Source organism: Muscardinus avellanarius, assembly GCF_963383645.1.
Source record: "Muscardinus avellanarius genome assembly, chromosome: 1".
Classification (NCBI taxonomy): Eukaryota; Metazoa; Chordata; class Mammalia; order Rodentia; family Gliridae; genus Muscardinus; species Muscardinus avellanarius.
Genome location: NC_137786.1, coordinates 32094410 through 32119561, shown reverse-complemented (window position 1 = coordinate 32119561; position 25152 = coordinate 32094410). Strand labels below are relative to the sequence as shown.

Below are 25152 nucleotides of genomic sequence, written 5' to 3'. Positions count from 1 at the left end.
GGAACAGATGGAGCTTAATCTCTGGTTGCTTCTTCCCTGTGGCATAGGCTCTCCACAATCTTGTTTGTAGGAGCATAAAAACAACAGCTCACAATGTTCTTTCTCCAATTAGGGAAAGATAGGCAGAGGTGGTTTCTGCAGAGGAGCATTCCTCCTGTGTCCCTAAACACCAGCCAGGCAATACTGATCATCAGACCCAAAGCCAGGGACATGAAGTCAATAGAATCAAGGGAGAGGAGGCAGCTGCTTGTCAGATTGGAGAAACTGTCTCCCACAAGCGGGAAGATCACTGGTTCCAGAAAAAGGTTCTTGCATATAGTGTCATGGATTGGAAAGAAAACACTGTCTCTTATTCCATGTATTCTGATGCTTCAGAGGAAGGGAAATGAGACATAAAGTAACATAATTTTGGAGCTGGAAGCAGATAGGAGTTTAAACTTACTTTACTGATGAGGGAATATGAGGCCCAGAGAGTTACCTTAAGTCACTGATGGGAGAGCCAGGCCTGTCTGTAACCAGCGCCTTTAGGCTCCAGTGCTTTTCAGTTGCTTTCCAGATGTCTGTAGATATGAACCAGATACGAAGTTGGTTGGGTGGTCACAGACTACGCTGCTGGAGAGAGCACAACTGGGAAAACTCTTTGCAAACTGTAACCCCACAAAAATGGAAGGTATGATTATTGTGGGCAGCTATTCTGCACACATCTACTTATCTGATTGCCTACTTGAAAGAGAAATTTGAAATGCTTTAGTTTTCTCAGTATCTGAATTTATTAGAAAGAAAAATAATAGAGCCAAATAAAATCCAGAGATTATCTTAGAACAACATCAAGCCTTCTACTTCCTGCTTCAAAATAACTTTGTCCAAGCCAGGCATGGTGGCACATACTTATAATCCCAGTACTTGGTAGGCTAAGACTGGAAGATTGTTTCAGGTTCAAGGTCAGCCTCAGCTAGTGAGGCCCTCTACAACTTAGTAAGACCGTGTTTCAAAATAAAGAATAAAATATAGGGCTGGGGGTATAGCTCAGAGATAGAATGCCCCTGGGTTCAATCCCCAGTACTGCAAAATAAATAAATAAAAATTAAAAAATAACAAAGAAGAAACTTGACCAACTCTCTTGGAAAGCTCAACCTTTCCCCCAATGTTCAGAGCCCCTCCTCTAGCCAGCACCCTCCTCTGATCAGCAGTTGACACAAAAATGCTAGAGGGAAGGAGGAACAGGGGAGGAGGTGAACTCTTTGATGCCCTTTGATAGATGAACAAAAATGAATCCAAGGATATTACAGCATTTATTAAAGCCATTTTCCCAGCACCTCCCTCTTTTTCTGAGAGGCATCCACTGCCAGGCTCTCCCTTCACAGAAGAGTCTGTGCTGTGATAAGGGCCGCCTGGGGATTACTTTCTGGTTCTGCTTAAGAGGCCGTGGAGGGAAGGGACGGATAATGACAGTATCACTTACTCCAAGGCTTTCACCTCTGCCTCTTGAAGCCCTTTACAACCATTAAATCTCTTCTGACAACTCTCTTGGCTTTCTTCTCCAGCCAAGGAAACACAAGCCACTCCTCCTAAACCCAAACTAGGTAACTATCTCCTCCCATCTGTGTTCACATTCTCCCAACTCTCAGGGTCTTGTACTTCTCTAGAAGATCAGCATCACAAAACCAGTGTCTTATAGATCACTGTCACAGCAAAGATGTCAGCAAAGGGGAAGGGACTGGCATTTCCTAAGGACACTTGACCTGTTGAGTATTTAAGAAAATCACTTAAGACTATGCAGCTTGTACTTGGCAGAATTGGGATATAATTTGGCAGGTTATTGTGTGTGTGTGTGTGTGTGTGTTACTGGGGATTGAACCCAGGGGCATTCTGCCTCTGAGCTACACCCTAGCCCTATTTTATTTATTTATTTATTTATTTATTTATTTATTTATTTATTTATTGGTGGTACTGGGGATGGAACCCAGGGGCATTCTACCTCCAAGCTACACCCCCAGTCCTATTTTTTATTATTTTGAAACAGGGTCTCACTGAGTTGCAAAGGACCTCACTAAGTAGCTGAGGCTGCCGACAAACCATGATTCTCCTGTCTCAGCTTCCCAAATACTGGAATTACAAGTGTGCACCACCATGCCTGGCTCCCTCGACCTATTTTTATCCTTTATTTTGAAATAGGATCTCACTAAGTTGCAGAGGGTCTTACTAAGTAGCTGAGGCTGGCTGTGAACCTGTGATCCTCCTATCTCAGCCTCCCAAGTACTGAGATTCCAAGTGTGTGCCAGCATGCCTGGCTTTTATTGCTTTTATTTTATTTTGAAACAGGTTCTCACTGTGTTGCAGAGGGCCTTGATAAGTTGCTGAGGTTGGCTGCACACTTGTGATCCTGTGAGCCTCTCAAGTACTAGGATTACAGGCATGTGCTACCATGCCTGGCTAGAGATTTTATAATTATTCTTTTATAAGTGAGGACACAGGCTTAGTTCCAGAACTGGGACATGACAGTAGGTTGCCTGAATCCAGAACCCAGGGCTGTATCCCAACTGTCCCTCACTGGACTATACCCCCACTATAGGAGATGGCACTAGCAATGCTGTGAGAGAGAGTGGAGGGAGGGCCAGGTTCCGTGTGTGCTGTAGGCACACGTGTTTGACATGGCCAGCCCTGACAACTTCTCTGAATTTCTTTCTTTTTTCCTTCCTCCCTCCCTCCCTCCCTCCCTCCTTCCTTTCTTTCTTTCTTTCTTTCCTTCCTTCCTTCCTTCCTTCCTTCCTTCCTTCCTTCCTTCCTTCCTTCGGTACCCAGAGGCTTTCTACCTCTGGGCTATACTCCCAGTCCTATTTCATATTTTATTTGGAAACAGGGTCTCACTAAGTTGCTGAGAGCCTCACTAAGTAGCTGAGGCTGGCTTCGAACCTGTGTGATCCTCGTGTCTCAGCCTCCTAAGTGCGGGGATTAACAAGCGTGTGCCACCACGCCTGGCAACTTCTCTGAATTTCTTGGGGAAGAAGCAGCAGAGATAAACCACACTCTAGTCCTTACTCTATCCCCAAGTTGCTTCTCCAGAGCAAGCACAGCAGCTCCACAGTTCTCTTCCCTCCTAGTCCTCCATCCCAGCACAGCTGGGCTTGCCTCGGGACGGCCCCCTGTCCTCCGGCTTCTCCAAGCTTCTCTTCCTTCTCATCTCCCAGATGTGTTGAAGATACAATTAATCTGAATTTGAACATCTGTGCACCATTTTGGGGATGCTTGTTGTTGATGTGGAGGTGACCGGCTGGTGGGCACTTTGGGAAGTAGGGTCAATGTAAGCAAGGTACTCAACTATGCCTCTGGTGCCCGCTTCAGCAGGTGGCCAGCATGGTCTCATTGCCAGCCCATCCAGCCTGAACGCTCACAGTAAATCACACAGTTTAATTACTTTGGCTGAACACACTCAGCTAGATAAGGTGTAAGTGTCCAGCATGAAGGACAGAGGAGCTTATGCAGTTGGATAATCTGACTCGTTGATTCATTGATTAGTAGTCCCTTAACATCACCATCCTTGTTCAGTCTGCAGGTGAGGCGGCAAGGAGACCTTCCAAGTCCCTCTGTGTGGCGAGTCTCCTCCCCTGTACACCCACTGCAGTAGCACCGCTGCCCAAGCTCAACAGGTCCCTGAGAGAACTCACGATCCATGTGTGCGCCCATCCCATCTCCCGGATCTTCCTTCTGTCCTCTACTTTCACAGGTGGCACCCAACCACTTGGTCACCCAAGCCCAAAGTCAGGCCATCAGCCTATAGCCGTCGACCCTCTCTCACTGAATTGCCCAATGTCATGGGAGACCTTGCCATCTTTCCTGCTAAGGATTCCGTGCAGATCTGTAGCTAATTGTTGTAATAAAACTAGGTGAGCTCTCAGACCAGCACCCAGAACAGTGCGGTGGGTAAGAATAGGAAGCTGGAGCCAGAAGGGTGGATTTGAATCTCATGCGGTAGGCATTGACTCTGGGATAAGTGTTTGAGCTCAATTCTCTCAACTGTAAAATGGGAGAAATAAAAATGCCTCCCTCCCTGGGTTGTTGCAAGGTTTAAATAAAGTTGAAGCACAGCAGTGCCTGGCACACAGTGTGAGTGTCTGCTGTTACTGCTAGCAGTAGGTGTTAATAGCCGTGATGACAGATGAGAAACTTTGGCTCAGAGGGGTTCTACTTTAGAATCACACAGCTACAACACAGAAGACCCAGTAGACGAATCCAGATCCATCCTTCTGCAAAAGCCACTCTTTTTCCTTTTCTTTAATATGGCACATCAAGGGTTCCAAATGTTCATGAGAAAATAGTACCTCTAAAGTACCAACACAGAAAGACGTTAGACATTATATAGAAGAATATGTGTTATATGAGCTCATTAAAAGAAGTTCAGTTAATTACAGATTCCTCTATCACCACCTCTAATCCTTGTACATTCCTTTCTCATCATGCTTTTCATCCATCTCTCCCACAAAACTACCTGAGAGCAGGGAATCTCCACTGCACCGCACAGGGCCAGATACACAACATGCAATATTGGTTAGGTTGGTGAACTGTACTGAATTTTAAAAAAATGAACAATTCAACATATTTATTTAGTATGGAGTAGATAACAGTAGATAATATATGAATGAAGTAAAAAAACAAAAAAACAAAAAAACATTCAGATGGCTGGTGTGGTGGCACATGCTTGTAGTCCCAGAATTTGGGAGGCTGAGATAGGAGGATCACAGGTTTGAGGACAGATTCAGCTACTTAGGCCCTCAGCAATTTAGTAATATCCTGTTTCAGAATAGATAATAAAAAATAGAACTGGGGATGTATCTTGGAGGTGGAATGTTTTTGGATTCAATCTCCAGTCTCTCTCTCACACACACACACACACACACACACACACACACACCATTCAAACTATATAAAAACTTACTCGAAGGTAAGTAATATTTCATCCACCCCATTACCCGTATACCCAGGTCCCATTTTTCTTTTTTTTCTTTTGCGGTACTGGGGATTGAAACCAGGGGCATGCTACCTCTGAGCTACACCCCCAGCTGAATTTTTTTATTCTTTATTTTGAAACAGAGTCTCTGTGAGTTACAAAGGGCCTAAGTAGCTGAGGCTGTCCATGAAATGTGATCCTGTTTTAGTCTCCCAAATGCTAGGATTACAAGTGTGCACCACCACGCCCAGCTCCCAGGTCCCATTCTAAGAAGCATCCATGGTATATTATCTTGAGATAATATAGAATTGCACTGAATTTTAATGTGATTTAAATTTACTGCCAAAGAAAATTAGAGAATGGGGGAAATGTCTTATAAAAACTTAATCAAAGCAGGCATGGTGGCACATGTTTGTCATCCCAGTATTTGGGAGGCCGAGACAGGAGGGTCACGGGTTTAAGGCTGGCCTCAACAACTTAGAGAGACTCTGTTTCTAAATAAAAAATAAAAAGGAGAACTAGGTGTGGTGGTACACACCTGCAATCCCAATACTTGGGAGGCTGAGACAGAAGGATCGCAGGTTCAAAGACAGCCTCAGCAAGTAGTGAGACTCTTATCAACCTAGCAAGACCCTGTTTCAAAATAAAAATAACATTATGGCGTGGGGGTAGCTTAGAGGTAGAATGCCCCTGGGTTTAATCCCCTGTACCAAAAAGAAAAAAAAAAATTAATCAGTATGTCTTCTTTCCTACGAAGTCACAAATTTCTCTCAAATTCATATAAAAGACAATGCAAATGTAAACTGTGTGTGTGTGCATGTGTGTGTGTGTGTGCGCGCGCGCGCGTGTGTGTGTGTGTGTGTGTGTGTGTGTGTATAGTCAGCAAGACCAACAGCAGAAAATGATGCTAGTTACTGTGTCCACGAGCTCTGTCAAGCAAAACTACTACCTGATTGTATACAATTGCATTTCCTGATTCTCACCCTGTGGCTGATCTCTGCCCCACTTCTTCAGACTTCTTTGGCCTGCGAGTTTATTTGTATTATGCAATCCACTCCCTAGACATGGAAGAGCTGGTGCTCCCTGACTCAACATGATAAAGGACTTTCCTTTTCAGCAAGATGCTTGAGGTGGCTAGAACACGACCCGCCTCGCTGTGAAACCAGAAAGTACTTTCTGGGGGGAAAAAAAGAGCGATGACCACTCTTCCCAGTGTGTTTTTCCGTCAGATGTCTGCAGCAGCCCTGGAAGACACATTATCGAGTGCTTTCCTGACAAGCCCTCTTCCAGGGCTTGGGCAGTCCCTTCTCCAAGGGTTCCAACCTGCTCTTGTTACACGGGCTTTTGTCATAGTATGGCACATTCAGACGGACACTAAATGCAGTGTCATTGTGCAACTACATCAAATGGCACAAGCAGTTCTATGATACTGAAATATTTACAGTTCTCTGCTTTATTCTGAATATACCGTTTCACATGTCTTTATGCCTCCTCCATCATAATTTTTCTATTTCTGTTTCTACACATTAAATGTATGTTCATTTTATTTCAAAATACAAAACTGATTAAACAAACAGAGAAGTTCCCCTAACACGTAGGATTTCCCAGGACTTTTTTTTTTTTTTTTACTAAATGTTGTCAAAGCTTAAGGATTTGGAAATCAAATTAATGGCCATATTGCTTTTCATAGTATATTTTGGAAAAATAACTATTTCCTTCTTCCTTGCTAGCATCTTTCCTGATCCCTCCCCCCTTCCATGCTGTGGTAAATAAATTAAAGAGTTGGTGTCCAGGGTGGGAGTGTAGCTCAGTGGTAAAGCACTTGCTTAGCATGCAGAAGACCGTGGTTTCAAGGGTCTTGAGAAAAAAGGTCCCTGGCACCACAAAAACAAGCAAGCAAGCAAACAAACAAACAAAAAAGAGTTGGTGTCCAGACATATTCTTTCCCTCTTATTTTGTTTAGGGCTGGTGTAGACATGGAAGCCAGTGACCAGCTAAATGGAGCCTTTGTTTCCAAGGGGCCCTCAATGGAAGACACACCAACAGATAAATTAAGGGCCCTTCCTTCTCTCCTAAAACTGTTTGCTGCTAAGTATCTATTTGCTATTCCAAGTCTTGGGTGTAGTCCTGGTGGTCTCCCTGACTGTCAATGAGCTCTTTTTATGTGTTTCTTTGTGAGTGCCTTCTTCTCGTAGCTTCTAACTCCTTGGTTTCCATTAGTAAAGCCAACCCTGAGGGCATCCAGCCAACTTATCTGCCCCGGCTCAGCCAGGCCTTACTGCAGTTCTCACAAATCCAAGGAAAGGCCGCGTTGGGCTAGAAAGCAGCCCCACAACTCCAGAAGAAATGGCTCCTTAGTCCCGGCATTTTCCCTTTTGTAGTAGGGGTGCCGCTTATTCATATTTAGTAATAAATCTATCAGTCTACCTTCCATATTCAGGTTTTATGATTCTTCATCCCTCTCTTCTTTAATGGAACTATTTCTGTCTTAGAAACTGAATTCTTTGGGTGTTTAGAATGCCATTTTCGAATAGGTGTTTCTGCATCTTTTCCAAACATATTTTAATATCACCGAATTCTATTATTATACACATAGGATTAAAAACAAGTGGGTATTTGTTAAATGTGCAAGAAGGATGTGACTTAATTGTCTGCAGGAGAACTCTAAGATTTTGGCTGAGTTTAACTGAGTCAACTGAGGCTCGAAGAATTCACCCGGCACTGCTTGCGAATTGGCTTCCACCCATACCCGGCAGCATTTTTCTTCCTGGGGTCTCTCACAAGATGTCAGTCAGCAGAGAAGACTGGCAGGATGGCAGAGCGGCTTTGAGAACGGCCGCTGGCGCTAGACCCAGTTTGACTTCCTGCTGCAGCATTTACTGGCCTTGTGACTTCGGGTGAGTTGTGTTCTCTCTCCAGGATCAATTTCCTTATACAATAAGGAAGACCCTAGTAATCATACCTATCACTCCACAAGCTTGCCTGAGGATTAAGTGAGCTCATATATGCCAGACACTTAACAAGTTGAGGGAATAATAACATATAAATGCTTGTTATGAATAGTATGCAGCCGTTGCTATGATTGATGATGATTGTAATTCAGAGTGAAAAATAGGGTAGGCTACTGCACTTCCAGGACAAGGACATGGTACTGAAATACTGTTTCCAACAATATATTCAGGCCTGGGAACCGACTAACGAAAGCCATTACTTTTCTGGGTGAATCAGAATACATTCTATTTGAACATCTCTACAATTAACAGAACACTCATTAACAAATAATTACTGAAAGAAACCAAATGTGTTAAGATGGGATGTATCTAACATTTGTCTGTGACAAACTGTACTCTCCTGCTTTATTTTTATTTATCTGCATTTTATAAATCCAATGTTCTTAGACAAAGTTAAACAATTTACATGCTACAGAATTTTCTTAAAATTTATTGTCATTACTTTTTTATAGTTGATAGAAAACTTTGCAGACGCCAAGGTAGACATAAAAACTGTCCATCAATGCCTTTTCTCAGGGGGTGGAAAACTGGTAAAAATTTAAGTTAGAGCACTTTTTATAACCTGGGATGGGCTTATACATTTGCCAACCTAATGATTCTTATGTTGATTTGGTCAAAAATTTCAAATGAGTATTTTTTTAAAGCTATACTTTAAGGTAAGATCAATGTGACCCATAAACAGTAAATTAAAATGTCATACACCAAAGAAAGCGAGGTTTTATCAGTATAGACCGCTGACAACCATGTTCAGCTCATAAGGGACAGAAATGTTTAAAAAATGATATAGCTACTGATGGCAGGCTCTTGGAGGCCGTGGATGAGTGTCAATTTGCCTTTTCCAGTTCCTGGGTAAGAGAGTGCAAACACATAAAAGACTGAGTGTTTATGTTTAAGCACTGACACCCAGCTTCAAGTCAATGCCAAGTTAGAATATAATGACTAGTAGGGACCTGTATCTCATTTGGGGTGAACTAATTGTATAACTTAATTTTAAGTAAAAGTGGTGTTATGTAATGAATACATTTTGGCCAAATCTAGCATGCTTGCATGTTTTTGCTATTATTTGACTGCCTATGCCTAATGGTTAAACTATCATTTTTTAAAAATTTTTTGTGTGGTACTGGAGATGGAACTCAGGGGCATTTTACTTCTGAGCTACACCCCAGCCCTATTTTTATTCTTTATTTTGAAAAAGGGTCTCACTGAATTGCAAAGGGCCTCACTATGTAGATGAGGCTGTCTGTGAGCCGAGATCCTCCTGTCTCAGCCTCTCAAATGCTGGGATTACAAGCATATGCCACCATGCCTGGCTCATTCCTTAATTCCTACAGGAAATGGGAAAGCATGTGAATTTTTTTCTCCTTGGCCCACAGTTGATTTGCATACTTCCTTAGGATGCTTCTTTCGGGTTCCCAGGTATCGGTGGGCCATCTATTACTCTAAACACGTCAACAAACCAATGCTTATGAAAAAAAAAAAGTCTTCAAGTTCAGGGGAGAGCCTGAGCTATCACTTTGAATACCTACAATCCATCCATCTGATAATGTTCCCAGGTAGCCAGATGCCCCATAGAAACAAGATCCAGGTTTTTGTTTTTTTTCTTTATCAAGTGACTCACCCACAATGACCGCGGTGACCGTGAGCAGCACAAAAGCATTCCGGAACAGGTAACTTTTAACATCCTCCCTTGTGATGCTTTGCACTTTCTTCTTGGCCAAAAGGGTGCGTTTCCGGACTCCTTGCTGGAACCTCTCCATCCTGCCCCCTCTCCGGGGCTCTTCCCCAGTGCTCTTCGTCATGTCTTACTTTTCTAGGAGGGTCTCTTCTTCGCGCTTCAGTGTCTTGGAATTGCCCCCCAGAAAGCCAAGCCTCTTTGGTGTCAGAGAGCACAACTACAAGGAGAGAAAGACCAGAGTTACAGCCTCTAGGACTGAGGAATCTGTGCACACACCACCGCAGGCAGGCTGCGGGCAAATTGCATAATCTCAGTGGAATCAAAGACTGGAAAGCCACAATAGCAGGCTTCCGGCTAGCATGTGCCTATCTTACTGGACCACGTGTGAGGAATGGGCATAAATTCAGAATGCATGAGCAGAAGCTTGTGTTCTATTTTTCAGAGTTGGTCCTTCCCCTCCAAAGAGGCCAAGAAAGGGTTCCTCAGAAGTGGGTGGGACCGCCCTCCCCCTCAGAGCCCAGCCAAGTGCCTTGCACAACTTATACACACTCAATAAATGTCCAATTGGACGGAACTCTCAAGAAGGATCCACTAAATATTTGATAACTCTCGTCAGATACATGGTTGAAGGCAGTTGTGTCTATCTGTTACTTGTAAGAAAATATCTGGCTATTTTCTTCATTTAAAAAAAAAACTCATAAGAATATTTACTAGCAAATATGGTCATAAAGAGAACACCAGTGCCCAGAAAACATGAAAAATACATTTGACTGTTTTGCAGGACATTGTTTGAAATTTTTTTTCCATGAAATGAGCAAACTGCTCCAGGCACATCTATAAATTATCTGAAATCATAATTCATTTTCATTTTATTACAAGTAGAAGTACAAAGTAGCATTTGTCTTTAGGGCAAACACACTGGAATCTTCTGAGGAAACTCACGTTGGCTTGTAAGTGTTTTAGAATTAAGGGTTTCTAGAACAGATGAGGAAATGAACCTGATTTTCGTTCCAAACATTACAGCGTGAGGTTTCTGGTTTCTTCACAGCGTTTTTAGGTTATTCAAATACAATTAAGTGAACCTTTTTCCTTGCTGGAAATCAGCTGTTCTGAAAGAACCAGGGGATGAGCCCTGCTGCTTTACAAGCACTCTAAACCCTGGTCTTCCCCGCGATCGATCCGGCGCCGCAGACCGGCGTATCTGGCAGCTGCAGCCGCCAGCGTGTGCGTCTGTGGGGGAGGAACTGGAAACCCTGGGACGCCCAGCGAGCTCCTGGCAAACCCAAGGGTGGAAGACGGGCTTGTCCTAACAGTTTGCCTTGTAAATAAAATTGCAGGTTGCGGTCATTGATAGTAACACCTACAACTTGTTTAAGACTGCACACCAGATTAAGAGCTCTGGGAAAAGTGCAGAAGGGGCGAGGAGAGAGTCCAGATTTTTTACTAATAGCTCTGATCCCCTTCCCCAAAGCACTCAATTGGAAGCAGACGGGCTCAACTTGACCCTAGAGCGAGCCCCCCCACCCCTCTCACGCAATTTACTCTCGCAATCCACTCAGGATGATTCAAGGCCAAAGGAGAGGATCCGGCTTACCTGGTGCACGCTCACGACGTTCAGGAGCTAACACGAATTTATCTACCAACAACATGGCTAGCTTTTTTTTTTTTTTTTTTTTTTCACTCTCGCTACTCCTGTGCCTAAAGGGAACGAAAAGCACTGGCCGAGGGCCTCCAGCCAGCAGGACACGACACTCACCTCTCCCGGTTTTGTAACGGGTGCAGATACCCGGGCAATGGCCAGGGGTCTCTCCGGCAGGTACTGGGCAGAGGGCACGCGCGGCGGGCGAGCCGGAGGCTGCGCGTGTGTCCTGCCTGCAACTTACTACCCGGCCACTTAAGGAAAGGGGCGGCGCCTGCGCCGGCGGGACGCGCCGCCAAGGGGTGGGCGAGCCCCGCGGCTTCTGGAATATTGATTAATCCTGGCACACCAGAAGCATGCTCGCTGGCTTTGTTTTGCTCCTTAGCCTGCTTTCACGCTTTGTCAGTTCACTGTCGTTAGAAATGCAAAATCGGGATCAGGAAATATTGGAAATAAAACGAGCGAGCGAGCACGCAGGCAAGCACACACCGGGGGAAGCTGGAATTTTTTTTTTTTTTTTTTTTGAGGGTCTGGAGATGAAACCCAGGAGCAGTCGACCTCCGAGCTACACCCCCTGCCCTATTTTTTATTCTTTAATTTGAAACAGGGTCTCAGTGAGTTGCAAAGGGCCTCACTAAGAAGCTGAGGCTGTCCACGAACTGCGATCCTCCAGGCTCAGCCTCCCCAGGGCTGGGATTACATGTGCGCCACCACGCCGGCTTTGGAAGTCTTCATTAGAACGCTTTATTCAAGGACCTTTTTTTTCTCTCTCAAGGCTACATTTAATTACCTCCCATGATTGCAGGTTTCCTCCCCTTAAGGGAACGCGGGAGCGTGCTATTTGGGCTGGTTGTAGAACTGTTAGGAAAAAGTGCCCCCTGGTTAGAATTGGGAATGTAATGAACTTTTCTTGGGAAGAGCCGGAAAGCAATCAAATGTAGAGAAAAACATGTAAAGAACTACAGTTCTCTGAACTTGTCCAGAGTTACTCAGAATCCAAAATGAGACATGCCTCTAATTCAGCAGTTTTAACTCGGTCATAACAAATCTAAGTGAGCCCAGACTACCTTGCTCTGCAAAGACTCCAAACGTAAGAGAGACAAAGGTAGGTAAAAGGCATTGTAAAACCACCAGTGCAAATGCACACTTGAAGTTCAGCGATCCCAAAAGATAAACCGCTACTCAGATGCCTCAATGTAAAGGATGCCAAACAGACCACACCCCCAATACACCCCCAACACACACATCAATTTTTTTTTTTTTTTTTTTTTTTGTGATGGTACTGGGGTTCCTGGAAACCCTTCTACCTCTGGGCTACACTCCCAGACCTATTTTATATTTTTATTTGGAAATAGGGTCTCTTAAGCCAGCATGGCTGGCTTTGAACCTGCACGATCCTCCTGTCTCCGCCTCCCAAGCGAGGGGATTACAAGCGTGCGCCACCACGGCCGGATACGCACATCATTTTTAGGAGCTAGGAAACTGCCATCACACGTCTGGTCCATTTTTCTTAAAAGGAAAAAAAAGTAACAAAAATGGGTTATCAAAAAACGAAAGACTCTTTTTTGAGTCTGACTCATTCTCCAAACTGAAAACTTGTTTAGAAGGAGGAAAATAGTTCATTAGAAACCAAAAACTCATACCAAAAATCACAGCCAGAATTTCGTGTTCTTGTTCACTAAATTCCCCATGCAAAACCTCCTCCCTTCTTGCGTCTGTTATCCAGTATGAGAGTCTGTGTTTTGGTTCCTCATTAGCAAATCCAGGCAGTTATAAAAAAAATATCTCCCGCCAGCCTCAACTGTTCATGTATGTGGTTTTGAACAGCTAGCTACTGGTTGGAAAGGAATGGCGAATCATGTAAATGCCTTAAAATAACAAATTAGCAGCAATTATAAAGCTTTCTAGTTTGGCATCACTTTAAGAGTTGGAAATATATTTTCTTGACAGTCTCAGCACTCAGCGGTCTTCCCTTTCCTCTTAGGTCTTTACCACGTTGTTCGTGACTTAATTATTCTGTGTCTTGTATTGCGTCTTCTTTTTAAGAATCATGTCAAGTTTTGGCTTCTCAACTAAATTTTAAGTTCTTTGAGGACACTCACGAATCTGTTTTATGCTGGATACATAGTAAACAGTAAGCAATTCTTATGAATGGCTGGCATAATACAAGGGTGGGATGTGAAACAAAGTACTTTTTGACCTTCTGTGTTAAAACTGTTGTTTTTATGTTGGTATTTCTGGCTCACATGTATGGAGTAGATCCCAATTCTCAGTACCATGACTACTTTGTGGGAAAAGGGGAGGATTAAACCCAGGGACATTCTACCTCTGTTACAACTCTGGCCCTTTCTTAAATTTTTTATTTTGAAACAGAGTCTCACTAAGTTGCTGACAGTCTCACTAAATCAATGAGGTTGGCTTTGTTTTTGTTTTTTGTTTTTTGTTTTTGTTTTGGTGGTACTGGGGTTCCTGGAAGCCCTTCTACTTCCGGGCTATACTCCCAGACCTATTTTTATATTTTTATTTGGAAATAGGGTCTCCTAAGCCAGCACGTGGCTGGCTTTGAACCTGCGCGATCCTCCTGTCTCTGCCTCCCATGCGCGAGGATTACAAGCGTGGGCCACCATGCCCAGAGATGAGGTTGGCTTTGAACCTGCGATCCTCCTCTCTCAGCCTCCCAAGTACCGGGATTATGGGTGTGTACCAGCACCCCTGACCTCATGACTACTTTTAATTTTTTAGGTTTTTTTTGCAGTACTGGGGATAGAATCCAGGGGAATTCTACCTCCGAGGTACACCCTCAGCCCTATTTTTTATTTCTTATTTTGAAACAGGGGCTCACTAAGTTGCAGAGGGCCTCACTAAGTAGCTGAGGCTGTCTTGCAACTGCGATCTCCTTTCTCACTTTCTCAGTCTCCCAAGTACTGGAATTACAAGCATGTGTCACCACACCCGGCCCACCACTACTTCTTTTTTTTTTTTTTTGCGGGTCTGGGGATGGAACCCAGGGGCATTCAAACTCTGAGCTACACCCCTTGCCCTATATTTTATTCTTTATTTTGAAACCGGATCTCACTGAATTGCAGAGGGCCTCACTAAGTAGCTGAGGCTGTTCGCAAACCGCAAACCGCAATCCTCCCGTCTCAGCCTCCCGAAAGCTGGGATTACAAGTGTGCGCCACCACGCTCGGAGCACCACAACTATTTTTAAAAGTATTTTCTTGATCATATCAAGTCCTACTTTAATAGCAAATTTAGGACCAATTTGATCACATTTTGTATGAAAATGATTTGTATTGCAAGGGAACTTAAAAGAAAAATCTGATTATTTTAAGTGGGGTTTCAAGCCCAATAGAATTGTGTTTTTTATTCTTTCTTTCATAGGCTGGAAAATCACACTTTGATTAGCCCAGAGATGAGAAGACACTGATTTCTCTTCTTTTTTCCTCTAATCTCCAAAGCTTGGTTAAAAACCATTTCATTATTTCAGTTGTGCAGACATTATGGGAGTCTGGTGTTCATTGAGAAAGGAAGTAATTCAGCACTGGAAGTTTTGTTGGCTATAATAAAACCTAATGAGAAAAGGAGATGTAAAGGGTCTCAGTTCAGAGTTCATCTGAACTGCCAGGTTTTCATCTAGGGGGAATATTAGGAATTGCTTTTTTTAAGGACCACTTTTTTTTTTTTTCTTCTAACTACAGCAATAATGTCCTGGAAGCAACCTGAACCGACGCAACATATTCCTCCTCCCTGCCTGCTCCTACTTTATATGTAGGACTCTTGAGCTTTAAAACAGTTTCTTTTCTTCACAGACACACTAAATAAAGGAAAGATAAGAAATTGTGAACAAACCTCTGTATGCTATATTTATTCAAAGATACTTGGGGTGGAGTACCCAGAGCCAGGGAATCATTCATGTCTGGATTCCCAAATCAGAATGAAAACGAAACACCCACAAATACATGCAGCAAATGCCGTACCTTTGGGAAAATCTGCAAGATTTTTCTTTGAGCATTCTATGTAGGTAAATTCTCTCTCTGGGCAGAGGGAGTGCCAGTGTAACAGGAACCATATCCAACCCATCCTGAACTAGCATCCCCATTAGCTGGTTTGAAGTATGAGAGGTCATGATAATAAGCAAGTGCTGATCTCGTAGTACAGTCAGACTTCAATTGCAGCACTCAAAATTAAGGATTTCAGGTAAATTGGAATTTTTTTCAGCAAAAAGATGGCCTAACCTTTTTATTTTTAATTTTAATTTATTTTTTTTATTGGTGCACTGTATTCATACATCATAATGGGATAAAAAACTTGTGTAGGCATACATGCACACATCGCCCAGTTAGCCCCTGCCCCACACCATTCCCTTTCCCTCCCTTCTTCCCATGCTTGGCTTAGTGGTTGACATCTAATATTATAGCAATTTATCCAATTATTTTTAATTTTAGAAGAGATTTTTATCATCCCTTTTTCAAATAGCTTGCATTTTAGGACCACCCATAAAGAATGCTGTTACTCTAACAATATGGAATTCTTAGAATCTTGAGATAATGAACAGGACCTGACCTGGCCCCAGGCTGTTAAAGTGGACAGGCCAGTGAGGAAAGCAGAAAAAGTAGTACTGGTGGTGCTTGGTCTTTCATTTTATCTTAATTTTTTTATTTCTTAAATATGAATTTAACAGACACACACCCCAACCAGAAAACCTGTGTTGAATGTTGAATTGTTGAATTCTGGTTAACTGGTATATGTGTGTGTGTGTGTGTGTGTGTGTGTGTGTGTGTGTGTGTGTGTTACTGGGGCTTGAACCTAGGGACATTCTACCACTGCGCTATACCCCTATCTGTCTGTCTGTCTGTCTGTCTGTCTATCTATCTGTCTATCTATCATCTATCTATTATCTATCTATCTATCTATCTATCTATCTATCTATCTGTCATCTATCTATTTTACTTTGAAACAGGGCCTCAAACTAAGTTGCGAGGGCCTTGAACCTTTGATTCTCCTGTTTCACCTTCTAAGTACTGGGGTTACAGGCATGCACCACCACACCTAGCTTAACTGATTTTTAACTGACTGTATTTTCTTTTAAAATCACGTGAAAACGAAAAAATCCAACTCCAGAGATTAACTAAATATAACTAATCTTTATCGTATTCATTTATTCAATTTATTCATTTATTTCTTTTGCTCAACAAACCAGGGGCACTCATTGTTCCAAAAATCAATTCCTTCCCAAATGCACATCCATAATTCTTTTTCTTTTTTTTTTTTTTTTTTTTTTTTTTTTTTTTTTGCGGTACCAGACCCAGGGACATTTTACTTCCAAGCTACACTCCCAACCCTAATTTTAGTCTTTTTTAAAATTGTTGAAATGGGGTCTCACTGAGTTGCAAGGGCCTCGCTAAGTAGCTGAGGCTGTCCGCGAACTGCGATCCTCCAGTCTCTGCCTCCTGAATGCTGGGATTGCAAGCGTGTGCCACCACACCCGGCCGCACATCCATTATTCTTATGCAGCTGACCAAAGGAGAACCCCACAGGGAATTATGGGAACTTTGTGTGCTGAGACCAGTAAGCCTGGGCGCCAGCTGAGGGAAGAAGCCTTGCCCAGCTCTGCACAGTGTGTTCCTGGTCCAGCATGGTTCCTGCACAGAGCAGACAACAGTGCAATGAGGAGGAAGGGGTAAGGGTTTAGACTGGAGAACAGGTGAGGAGGGCCTCAAATACCAAAGTAAACACCTTGAACTGTGGTCTTGGGCAGTGGGGAGGCACTGGATATAAGCACGGGTATGATTTTGATTTGGGGTAGAATGAAAAGCCCTTAAGCAAGTAAAGCTTGAGTTAGGAAGCCAAGGGGGCCGAGAAGCATCACCAAACTGGGACTGCTCATACTCATATTAAAGGCCTGGAGAAACAGGCACAATCTCACAGCGCTGAGTCAAGTGCCAAACTCAGATGGACTGTGCGCTCTCCGTGCTCTCCCTCCAAGCCCTGGGGCCTGCCCACTTCATTCTTCATTACCAGCATGTGCTTCTAGCACCTTCTGATGTTTTGACCTCTGTGGAGGTGTAAGTGGAGGTCAGAGCAAGGACAGAGGGCTAGGGAACCCCCATCAAAGGGAACAGCAAGAAGACTCTTCTTAGAAACTCAAATGGTGAGAAGTTATACCCACCACTTTTAGCACAAGTTATGCATAATGGCGCCTCCTTAAGAAACACTGAGCAGATTTTCTTTTTACTGAAATGAAAGAGTCTGCTTTTTAATAAAGACTTCACAATTGTTATTAGTGAGTATTTGTGTTGTAAAGTAATATTTCTCCCAATTGCCTAACATGAGCCAAACCTCTGTAGGACGCAAACCTCAGTGTCACTGGGAAAGGTCATGTCAAGTTGACTGGATCAAGGCTTTCAGCGGAGCACTAGCAACAACAGGCAACATTTTTATAGGGCTTTATAGTTTTATTAGTACTTTCACACGTATCATCTAACTTAATGTTTGTGATAATGCCTTGAGGTACTTTCTATTATAGCTAGTCCTGTATAACCACATGCTGAAATGGAGGGTCATATTAAGCAGTTTGCCCAAGATCACAGTCCAACAGTAGAATTCTGTTTAACAGTCCTCAGAATTTTGATTTCCCATCTTTTTCCAAAATAAATGGCCAATAGCTTTTTATTAAAGACAGATAGAAAATAGGAATGACCTCCTTTTTTTTTTTTTTTTTTTTTTTTTTTGCGGGTCTGGGGATGGAACCCAGGGGCATTTGACCTCTGAGCTACACCCCCTGCCCTATTTTTTATTCTTTATTTTGAAACCGGGTCTCACTGAGTTGCAGAGGGCCTCACTACGTAGCTGAGGCTGTCCGCGAACCGTGATCCTCCAGGTATCAGCCTCCTGAATGCTGGGATTACAAGCGTGTACCACCACGCCCGGCTATGGAATGAACTCCCTTAAAGGAAGACCTACCAACTGTTATTTTTTTTTCCTGGGAAGTCCACTCTAAATTCTACTTTAATCCGACAGGATTCCAGTTCCCAAGACCCCTGGGTGTAAATTCCCAATGTCATTACCACTCTGTAGTTCTTCCTCTCAGTCCATCTGTGATTCCAAGGCTTGAGCCAAGGGCATAGGTAAAATCAAATTTAAAAACAAAAACAATGAGTTTATTTTTTTCAATCATTCAATATAAGATAGATCCAAGTGGGGCTGCTCTAACTGAATGGGTGGCGGTTGGGACCTCCCTCGGTGTCCCCTTCTTTTCCCTCCAGGTAGGATCTTGAGTCTGTGATTCTACGCATCCTTAGTCTGTGATTCTACGAGTCAGTTGGAAGGGCGGGTGAGGACGTCAAGTCAGCTTGTGCTGTGATTCCTTAGTGCCGAGTTTAGAACTCTGTTCCCTTGACTTCTGGTCCCATCCTGTTTGTAGCCACTAAACCACATACTCCTCCTACCAATTCTCAATGTCACCCATTAAATTAGGATAGACAATTATTTTTCTCAAGTCCCCTCCCCAACTCTGAATCATGTCATACATTCAATAATGGGCTTGCCATATCCTCTTTGGTCTATTTAGTTAAGGACACAAATTTTTATATACGCTCAATGATTAATATTTTCTCATTAGGTTTCCCTGCCACAGATTAAACACAAACATAATACAGTCACCAAAAGAAGCCTTTTGAAAGGCATGGGTTTTATGAAGCACAGCGATGACATGGGTCTTTTATAACTGTTTGCTGGTATAGAATCATAATTACGGCAATCAAGACAGATACACATCTTTTGTAAGGAAAAAAAAAGTAATTATAATTTAAAAGCACACAGCTCAAAATTGCCATCACAAAAACGACTATTATAGCAACTATTTCGCATTTGGACATTTTTTTGGCAGGAGGTCTGGGCATTGTTTATTGTGAGTCAGAAACAGGCACTGAGAAAATATGCAAATTTTTAAGCAACAGAAAATGCAGCTTTGAGTTGAGAAAACAGGGGTAATGGTAGAAACTGTCTGGGCCTTGATCACAAATCCCGGCTGAAATAAGTTTTGGTCATCAAATACTCTTATAGCAATCTGGAGGCAAGGTTAGAATAAAGTTAGCTTATGTGTTAAAACATACATTTAAGGTTATGCTGTGCATCTGTGTCCAAGGCCATCTTTGGCCATGCCTGTGGATTGATTTTAAGGTTAGAGCCCAGGGGAGAAAGTTCCCAGGGTGCTTGACAATCGTTTTCCCTGGCCAGGCAGGGGAATTGTTACTGCCTCCAGGGGCAGGTCACTTCCAGGTTACGGAAGAGGCAAAGGCGAGCCTTCTTCCTCATGTGGCCACCTTCCCACCAAGGAAGGATCACACTTGTTGGAATAGAATTAACACAGGTGGCCAGTTACTCACACCAACAGGACCTGGTTGTAAGAAAGAATCTATTTCATGGGAGTTAAGCTTAAGTCTAGTTAGCGCTTCAAGAATCTATTAACATGAACAGGTACGACCAGAAAACATGATGTGGCATTAAAGAAAAATGCACTGAGATGAGGTTTCAGGAGACCCAGGTTGTATAAACCTGGGAGGGCCTCCCCTCCAACGGAAAGGGAGAGGTGAGCTCTGAATTTCACGTATTTTTTAATCCTTTGTTCAAATGAAATCTCATGATGAAACAAACAATATTGCACATCAGTTATAAGCCAGAGGTGGGGATGGGGAGCCAGGCACCACTGGAGTTGCCCTTCTTCCTTTTTCTCCACTACCAAAATCTGGACCCTGTGTGCAGTCCAAGTACCAGGGCCAGGTGTGGGAATGATTGGATCAGGAATTCAAAGTACTCAAATTCGAAGAATAAGGTTCCTGGCCAGATGTGGTGACATGTGCCAGTAACCTCAGTACTTGGGAGGCTGAGACAGGAGGATCATAGGTTCAAGGACAGTCTCAGCAAGTACTGAGACTCTCATCAACCTATTGAGATCCTGTTTCCAAATAAAAATAAAATAGGGTTGGAGTTGTAGTTCTGAGTTAGAATGCACCTGAGTCCAGTGCCAGAATATGCCACAATAAGGTTCCCTTAAGCTGAGGTAACTTCTGAGGAATAGACAAAGGCTTGGAGTAAACATTAAGCACCTCACACTACTAGTGTTACCTTCACTGATACATCCTGTAGGGACACGACTGTTTTAAAAATGGGATGTTGTTTTTTCAGGTCTCGAGCTTCAGCCTGGAGGGGTGGTGGGGATGAAACGGACTGGATGGAGAGGCTGGTCCTAGGTCCTATGGCTCTGTGATCTCGCTCAGCCCCGGAACCAAGCTGGGAAGGGAAATAACATATGGTTTGCATGGAGTCGTCCAAATTAGTGACTGTCAAGACCAGAACCTGGTGGTGCTTTCTCAGCTTTAACATTTTCAGAGAAACACATTGTCTTATAATACCAAATGCATTCAGTGGAAGCCTGGTATGATAGGATTCATTTCCAAGTCAGATATTTTTAAATTCTGTGCTATACAGCTTGCACTACCCCTTAGGGTGGCCGCTAGCCACATATTGCTACGGAGCCCTTGCGTTTGGCTAGGGGGATTGAGATGTGCTGCTTTAGGTGTAAAATAGCCATTGGGTTTCTAAAAGTAAGTTTCTTCTAAATGGAAAATATTTCATTAATAATTATTTATACTGATTACATGTTGTAACAGTTTGAAGATATTGAATAAATAAAATATAAAAATTAATTTTGCCTGCTTCTTCTTGCTTCTTTTGATGTCACTTACAGAAAAATTTAAGTTCCATATGGACTTGCATTGTATTTCTATTGGACAGCACTTTTATAAAGTGATTACTCTTTATAGAGGAGTGTTTGGAAAAGGGTAGAATTGGCAGGGCTAAAGAAATTCCCTCCTCAGCCCAATCTCTTCCAATTTACTTAAATAGATAAACACATGGTAAGAATATTTTGGTGTCTGCAGAGAGATTTAATGTTAATGGCAATAGCAATAACAGTAAGAAGCTCCTATTTATTAAGTCTTCCTGTTGTGTCAGGCACCATGCCAAGGACTTGGTATTTGCCTCATTTGCCTGTCACAACAATCCTATTGTTAACAAAATTTTATTATTCCCCACTTTACCAGTGAAGGAATTGAGTTCCTGAGAGAATTAGCAACTGCTAGGGTCAGAAGCTGGTTAAGTGGTTGGGCGCAGATGCACCCCAAGCCTCTTGCATTCAAAGTTTAGACCCTTAAGGGCCACAGAATTTTGTTTTGCTGGGTCTAACACTTCCCATGAAAATCCTGCCCTCAGAATTCTACAGGTTCTCACTGTGTTTGAAAGCGCAAGAGGGCAGAGTGATTGTCCTTAAGAACCTTACAATATAGCAGGGAAATGTGCGTGGTAAAGTATGACAGAGTAAAGCCTGAAGAGAAATTAACAAATAAATTCCCCTAGTGTGTTACTGCACAGTAGAGTGACTATAGAAAAATGTGTCATACATTTCAAAAAGTCAAAAGGGAGCTGGATGTGGTGGCGCACGCTTGTAATCCCAGTACTTGGAGGCTGCGGCAGGAGGATCGGAGGTTCATGGCCAGCCTCAGCAATTTAGTGAGACCCTCTGCAACTTAGTGAGACCCTGTTTAGAAAAAATTAATAAATAAATAACCAGTAGTACTTGGGAGGCTGAGACAAGACGGTCTCGAGTTCATGGCCAGCCTCAGCTACTTAGTAAGGCCCTCTGCAACTTAGCAAGATCTTGTTTCAAAATAAAGAATAAAAATAGGGCTAGGGATACATCTTGCAGATAGAATGTCCCTGAGTTCAATTCCCAACACTGTAAAGTAAAATTTTTAAAAATAAATAAAATAAATTAAAAAATTTAGAAGAAAGGCTTTTAGAAGAAGCTTCAGCATAAAGAAAAGTGAGATTAGTCAATCACAAAAAATAAGAAATCAAATGTTCTCCTAATATGTGGAAGCTAGGGAGAAATGCGTCATAGGAGGAACTCTAGACAAAGAAAGAGATTCTGTAGGTGAGCAAATAAGGTGACCCAGCTGAAAAGATGGAAGGGGGGGGGGGAGAGAGAGGGAAATTCTCTAATGCACATGATGTACTTGAACAAACATCAATGTCAATCAGTAAACCAAACATGAGAAGGAGGAAGGGGGAGGGAATGGGCTGGAATTGGGTAAGGGTATGTGTGTGTATGTCTTTACCATCTTGGATCCCATGAAGATCCAATAAAAAAATAACAAAAGAAATCCTTAAATGTTTGAGGAGATAAATTTCATTAACCTAACTTAAGCACTACATGGTATATGCACGCATTGGAACATTACATGGCACCCCATTAAAAAGCGCAATGTATGTTTCTATGTATCAATTTTAGCAAAATTCTCTTGGCAGGCGGGAGGGAGAGTATTCATTCCAGGCATGGGGAAAGGGAGGGCTCCGTGGGAGAGGCAGCATGTCAGAGGGAGCTTGAAAGACAAGGAAGGAGTAAGTAGAGACTTTGGTTCCATATGGGAAAACCAAAATGGCAGGAACAAAGAACTATGAAAGGAGGAGCTGGAGGAGCCCAGGCTGGGTTCACACCCAGGGAGAGGGGAGGAAAAGAAGAGGAGAGGGACAGAGAGGAGCAGGATACCACATTGGGGGCAGTTACAGGAGCAAGAAGCAAGAAAGTAGAAACAAGCATACCCTGCAATCGTGGGTTTTTTTCCTTCTCTTTTTAAAAATTTTATTTATTTATTTATTTATTTATTTATTTATTTATTTATTTATTTATTTATTTTTGCTGTGCTGGGATTGAACTCAGGGGTCATTCTACTCCTCCAGCCCTATTTTTCTTCTACTACTCCTCCAGCCCTATTTTTAAAATTTTGCCAAGGGCCTCACTATATTGCTGAGGCTGGCCCCAAATCTGTGATCCTCCTGTCTCAGCCTCCCAAGTACTGAGATTTACAGGAGTGAGTCACCACCATACCCAGCTCAATCAGAGCATTACTTTGTTTTTTTTTTTTTTTAAATCTTCAGATGTGACTTGGAAAAACAAAGGCAAGCTGTACTAATGCACTTTGTAGAATGCTAAAAGTCTTTTCTTGTTATTTGGCAGAACAAGCAATAACACCAATCACAACAAAAGCAGTTCAAAGACCTAAGAACCATCCATCCTTCATGAGCCCAAAGGGATATATCCAAATGTGATAGATGGGGATGTCTCTTCCATATTCCAGGATATCTATCAGCAGAACCAGGATGCCCCTGGAATCCCCATCCACACTTCCTCACAACCCAACTTTTTTTTTCTATTACATGAGAGGAAAACTAGTCTTACCAGGGCAACTGATTTGCCAAGGGATAATAACTGCTAATGTTTACAAGGCAGGCAGAAAAGACTAGGAAGAGCACCTTTCCCCAGATGTAGAACAGAACAAGTTATTTTATTATATAATAGATCAGCATTCCTTTGTAGATGTCAGCTATGTTTTTCCGATGTAATATGTAATTTAAGACAGAATTCAGCCCTCAAGCTGTGGGTATGGGAGCTCCTTTCTAGAGGGCTGCTTCTTCTTGCATTTTTCTCCTACCAAATCTTAAGGACTCAAGACCTAGTTCTGTCTTCAGATTTTATCTGGGGTCTGTCAGACGATCAGATGAGGTCTATTGTCATGGAGACAATCTAGTGATTAAAATGCAGTCCCAATTGACTTCCAGCCTGGTTGGTCTTTGGATAAAACTCATCAGATGGGCATGGTGGCACAGGCTTGGTTTGCAATCCCAGCATACAGGAGGCTGAGACTGGAGGATCAAGTTCATGGATGCCCTCAACTACTACTTAGTGAGATTCTGTTTCAAAATAAAGAATACAAAATAGGGCAGGGGGTGTAGCTTGGAGGTCAAATGCCTCCAGGTTCCATCCCTAGACCCACAAAAAAAAAAAAAAAAAAAAAAAAAAAAAGAAAAAAGAAAAGAAAAAAGAAACCCGAGGAGATCACTCAGGGGCACGTTTTCTTCTGGGGTAACTCCCCTTTGAGCCAGTCTTTTGTAGCAACTGCGTCATGTTACCTGGTACAGGCAAATCCCACTCCTTCTGGAACAGGCCTTATCATGAAGGCATTTACTGTCAATCCTGCAGTTGCCTCTAGCATTTCATTTACCCACTAGGAATGTCTGGTCTTCCCAAGTCCTAATTACAGACTTAAAAAAACAACCACAAATCCGCAAATCCTCAGAGCTCGGAGCTCTGGCTAAGCAGAACGCATCGCTTCCGTGTTGGCCATTTTGAACTGTGCTCTTGGATGCTCCAATCTTTGTTTTGAGATGTTGAGGCTTTATGGAAGAAGGCCCTTCCTTCAGACATGTCCTCACCCCTAGGGGCTGCCCTGAGGGTTAGTGCACAGGGACTGCAGGGACCTAAATGGGTGAAATTAAGGTGAGACAGGGACTGTGTGTGGTGGCACATGCCTGTAATCCCAGAACATGGGAAGCTGAAACAGGAGGATCACAGGTTAAGACCAGCCCCTGAAATTTAGCAAGACTCTCAGAAATATAGTAAGACCCTGTTTCATGATAAAAATAAAATAAAATAGGAGCCTGGCGTGGTGGCACACAATTGTAATCCCAGCATTTAGGAGGCTGAGACCAGAGGATTGCAGTTCGCGGATAGCATCGACAACTTAGTGAGGCCCTTCATAACTTAGTGAGACTCTATTTCAGAAATTAAAAAATAGTCTAAAGAATAGGGCTGAGGGTGTAGCTTGGAGGTACAATGACCCTGGGTTCCATCTTCAGTACCACACACACACACACAAAAGCTGGGGGTGTAGCTCAGAGGTAGAAAGCCCCTGGGTTTGCCAGGCGTGGTGGCACATGCTTGTAATCCCTGCACTTGGGAGGTGGAAACAGGAGGATCACAC

General features: G+C 42.9%; 1 protein-coding gene across 4 annotated transcripts in view; it reads right to left on the bottom strand.

Moving 5' to 3' along the window:
* The window catches only part of SLC1A3 (solute carrier family 1 member 3), a gene marked incomplete at both ends in the record, with an annotated part of 91078 nt that extends 81323 nt beyond the window's left edge, over positions 1-9755 (bottom strand). For all 4 annotated transcript variants that reach the window (XM_080714013.1, XM_080714014.1, XM_080714016.1 and 1 more), the window contains one exon: positions 9575-9755. In XM_080714013.1, the coding sequence (XP_080570139.1) occupies positions 9575-9755 (181 nt within the window). The remainder of the gene's footprint in view (positions 1-9574) is intronic.
* Between the last annotated feature and the right edge of the window lie 15397 nt (positions 9756-25152).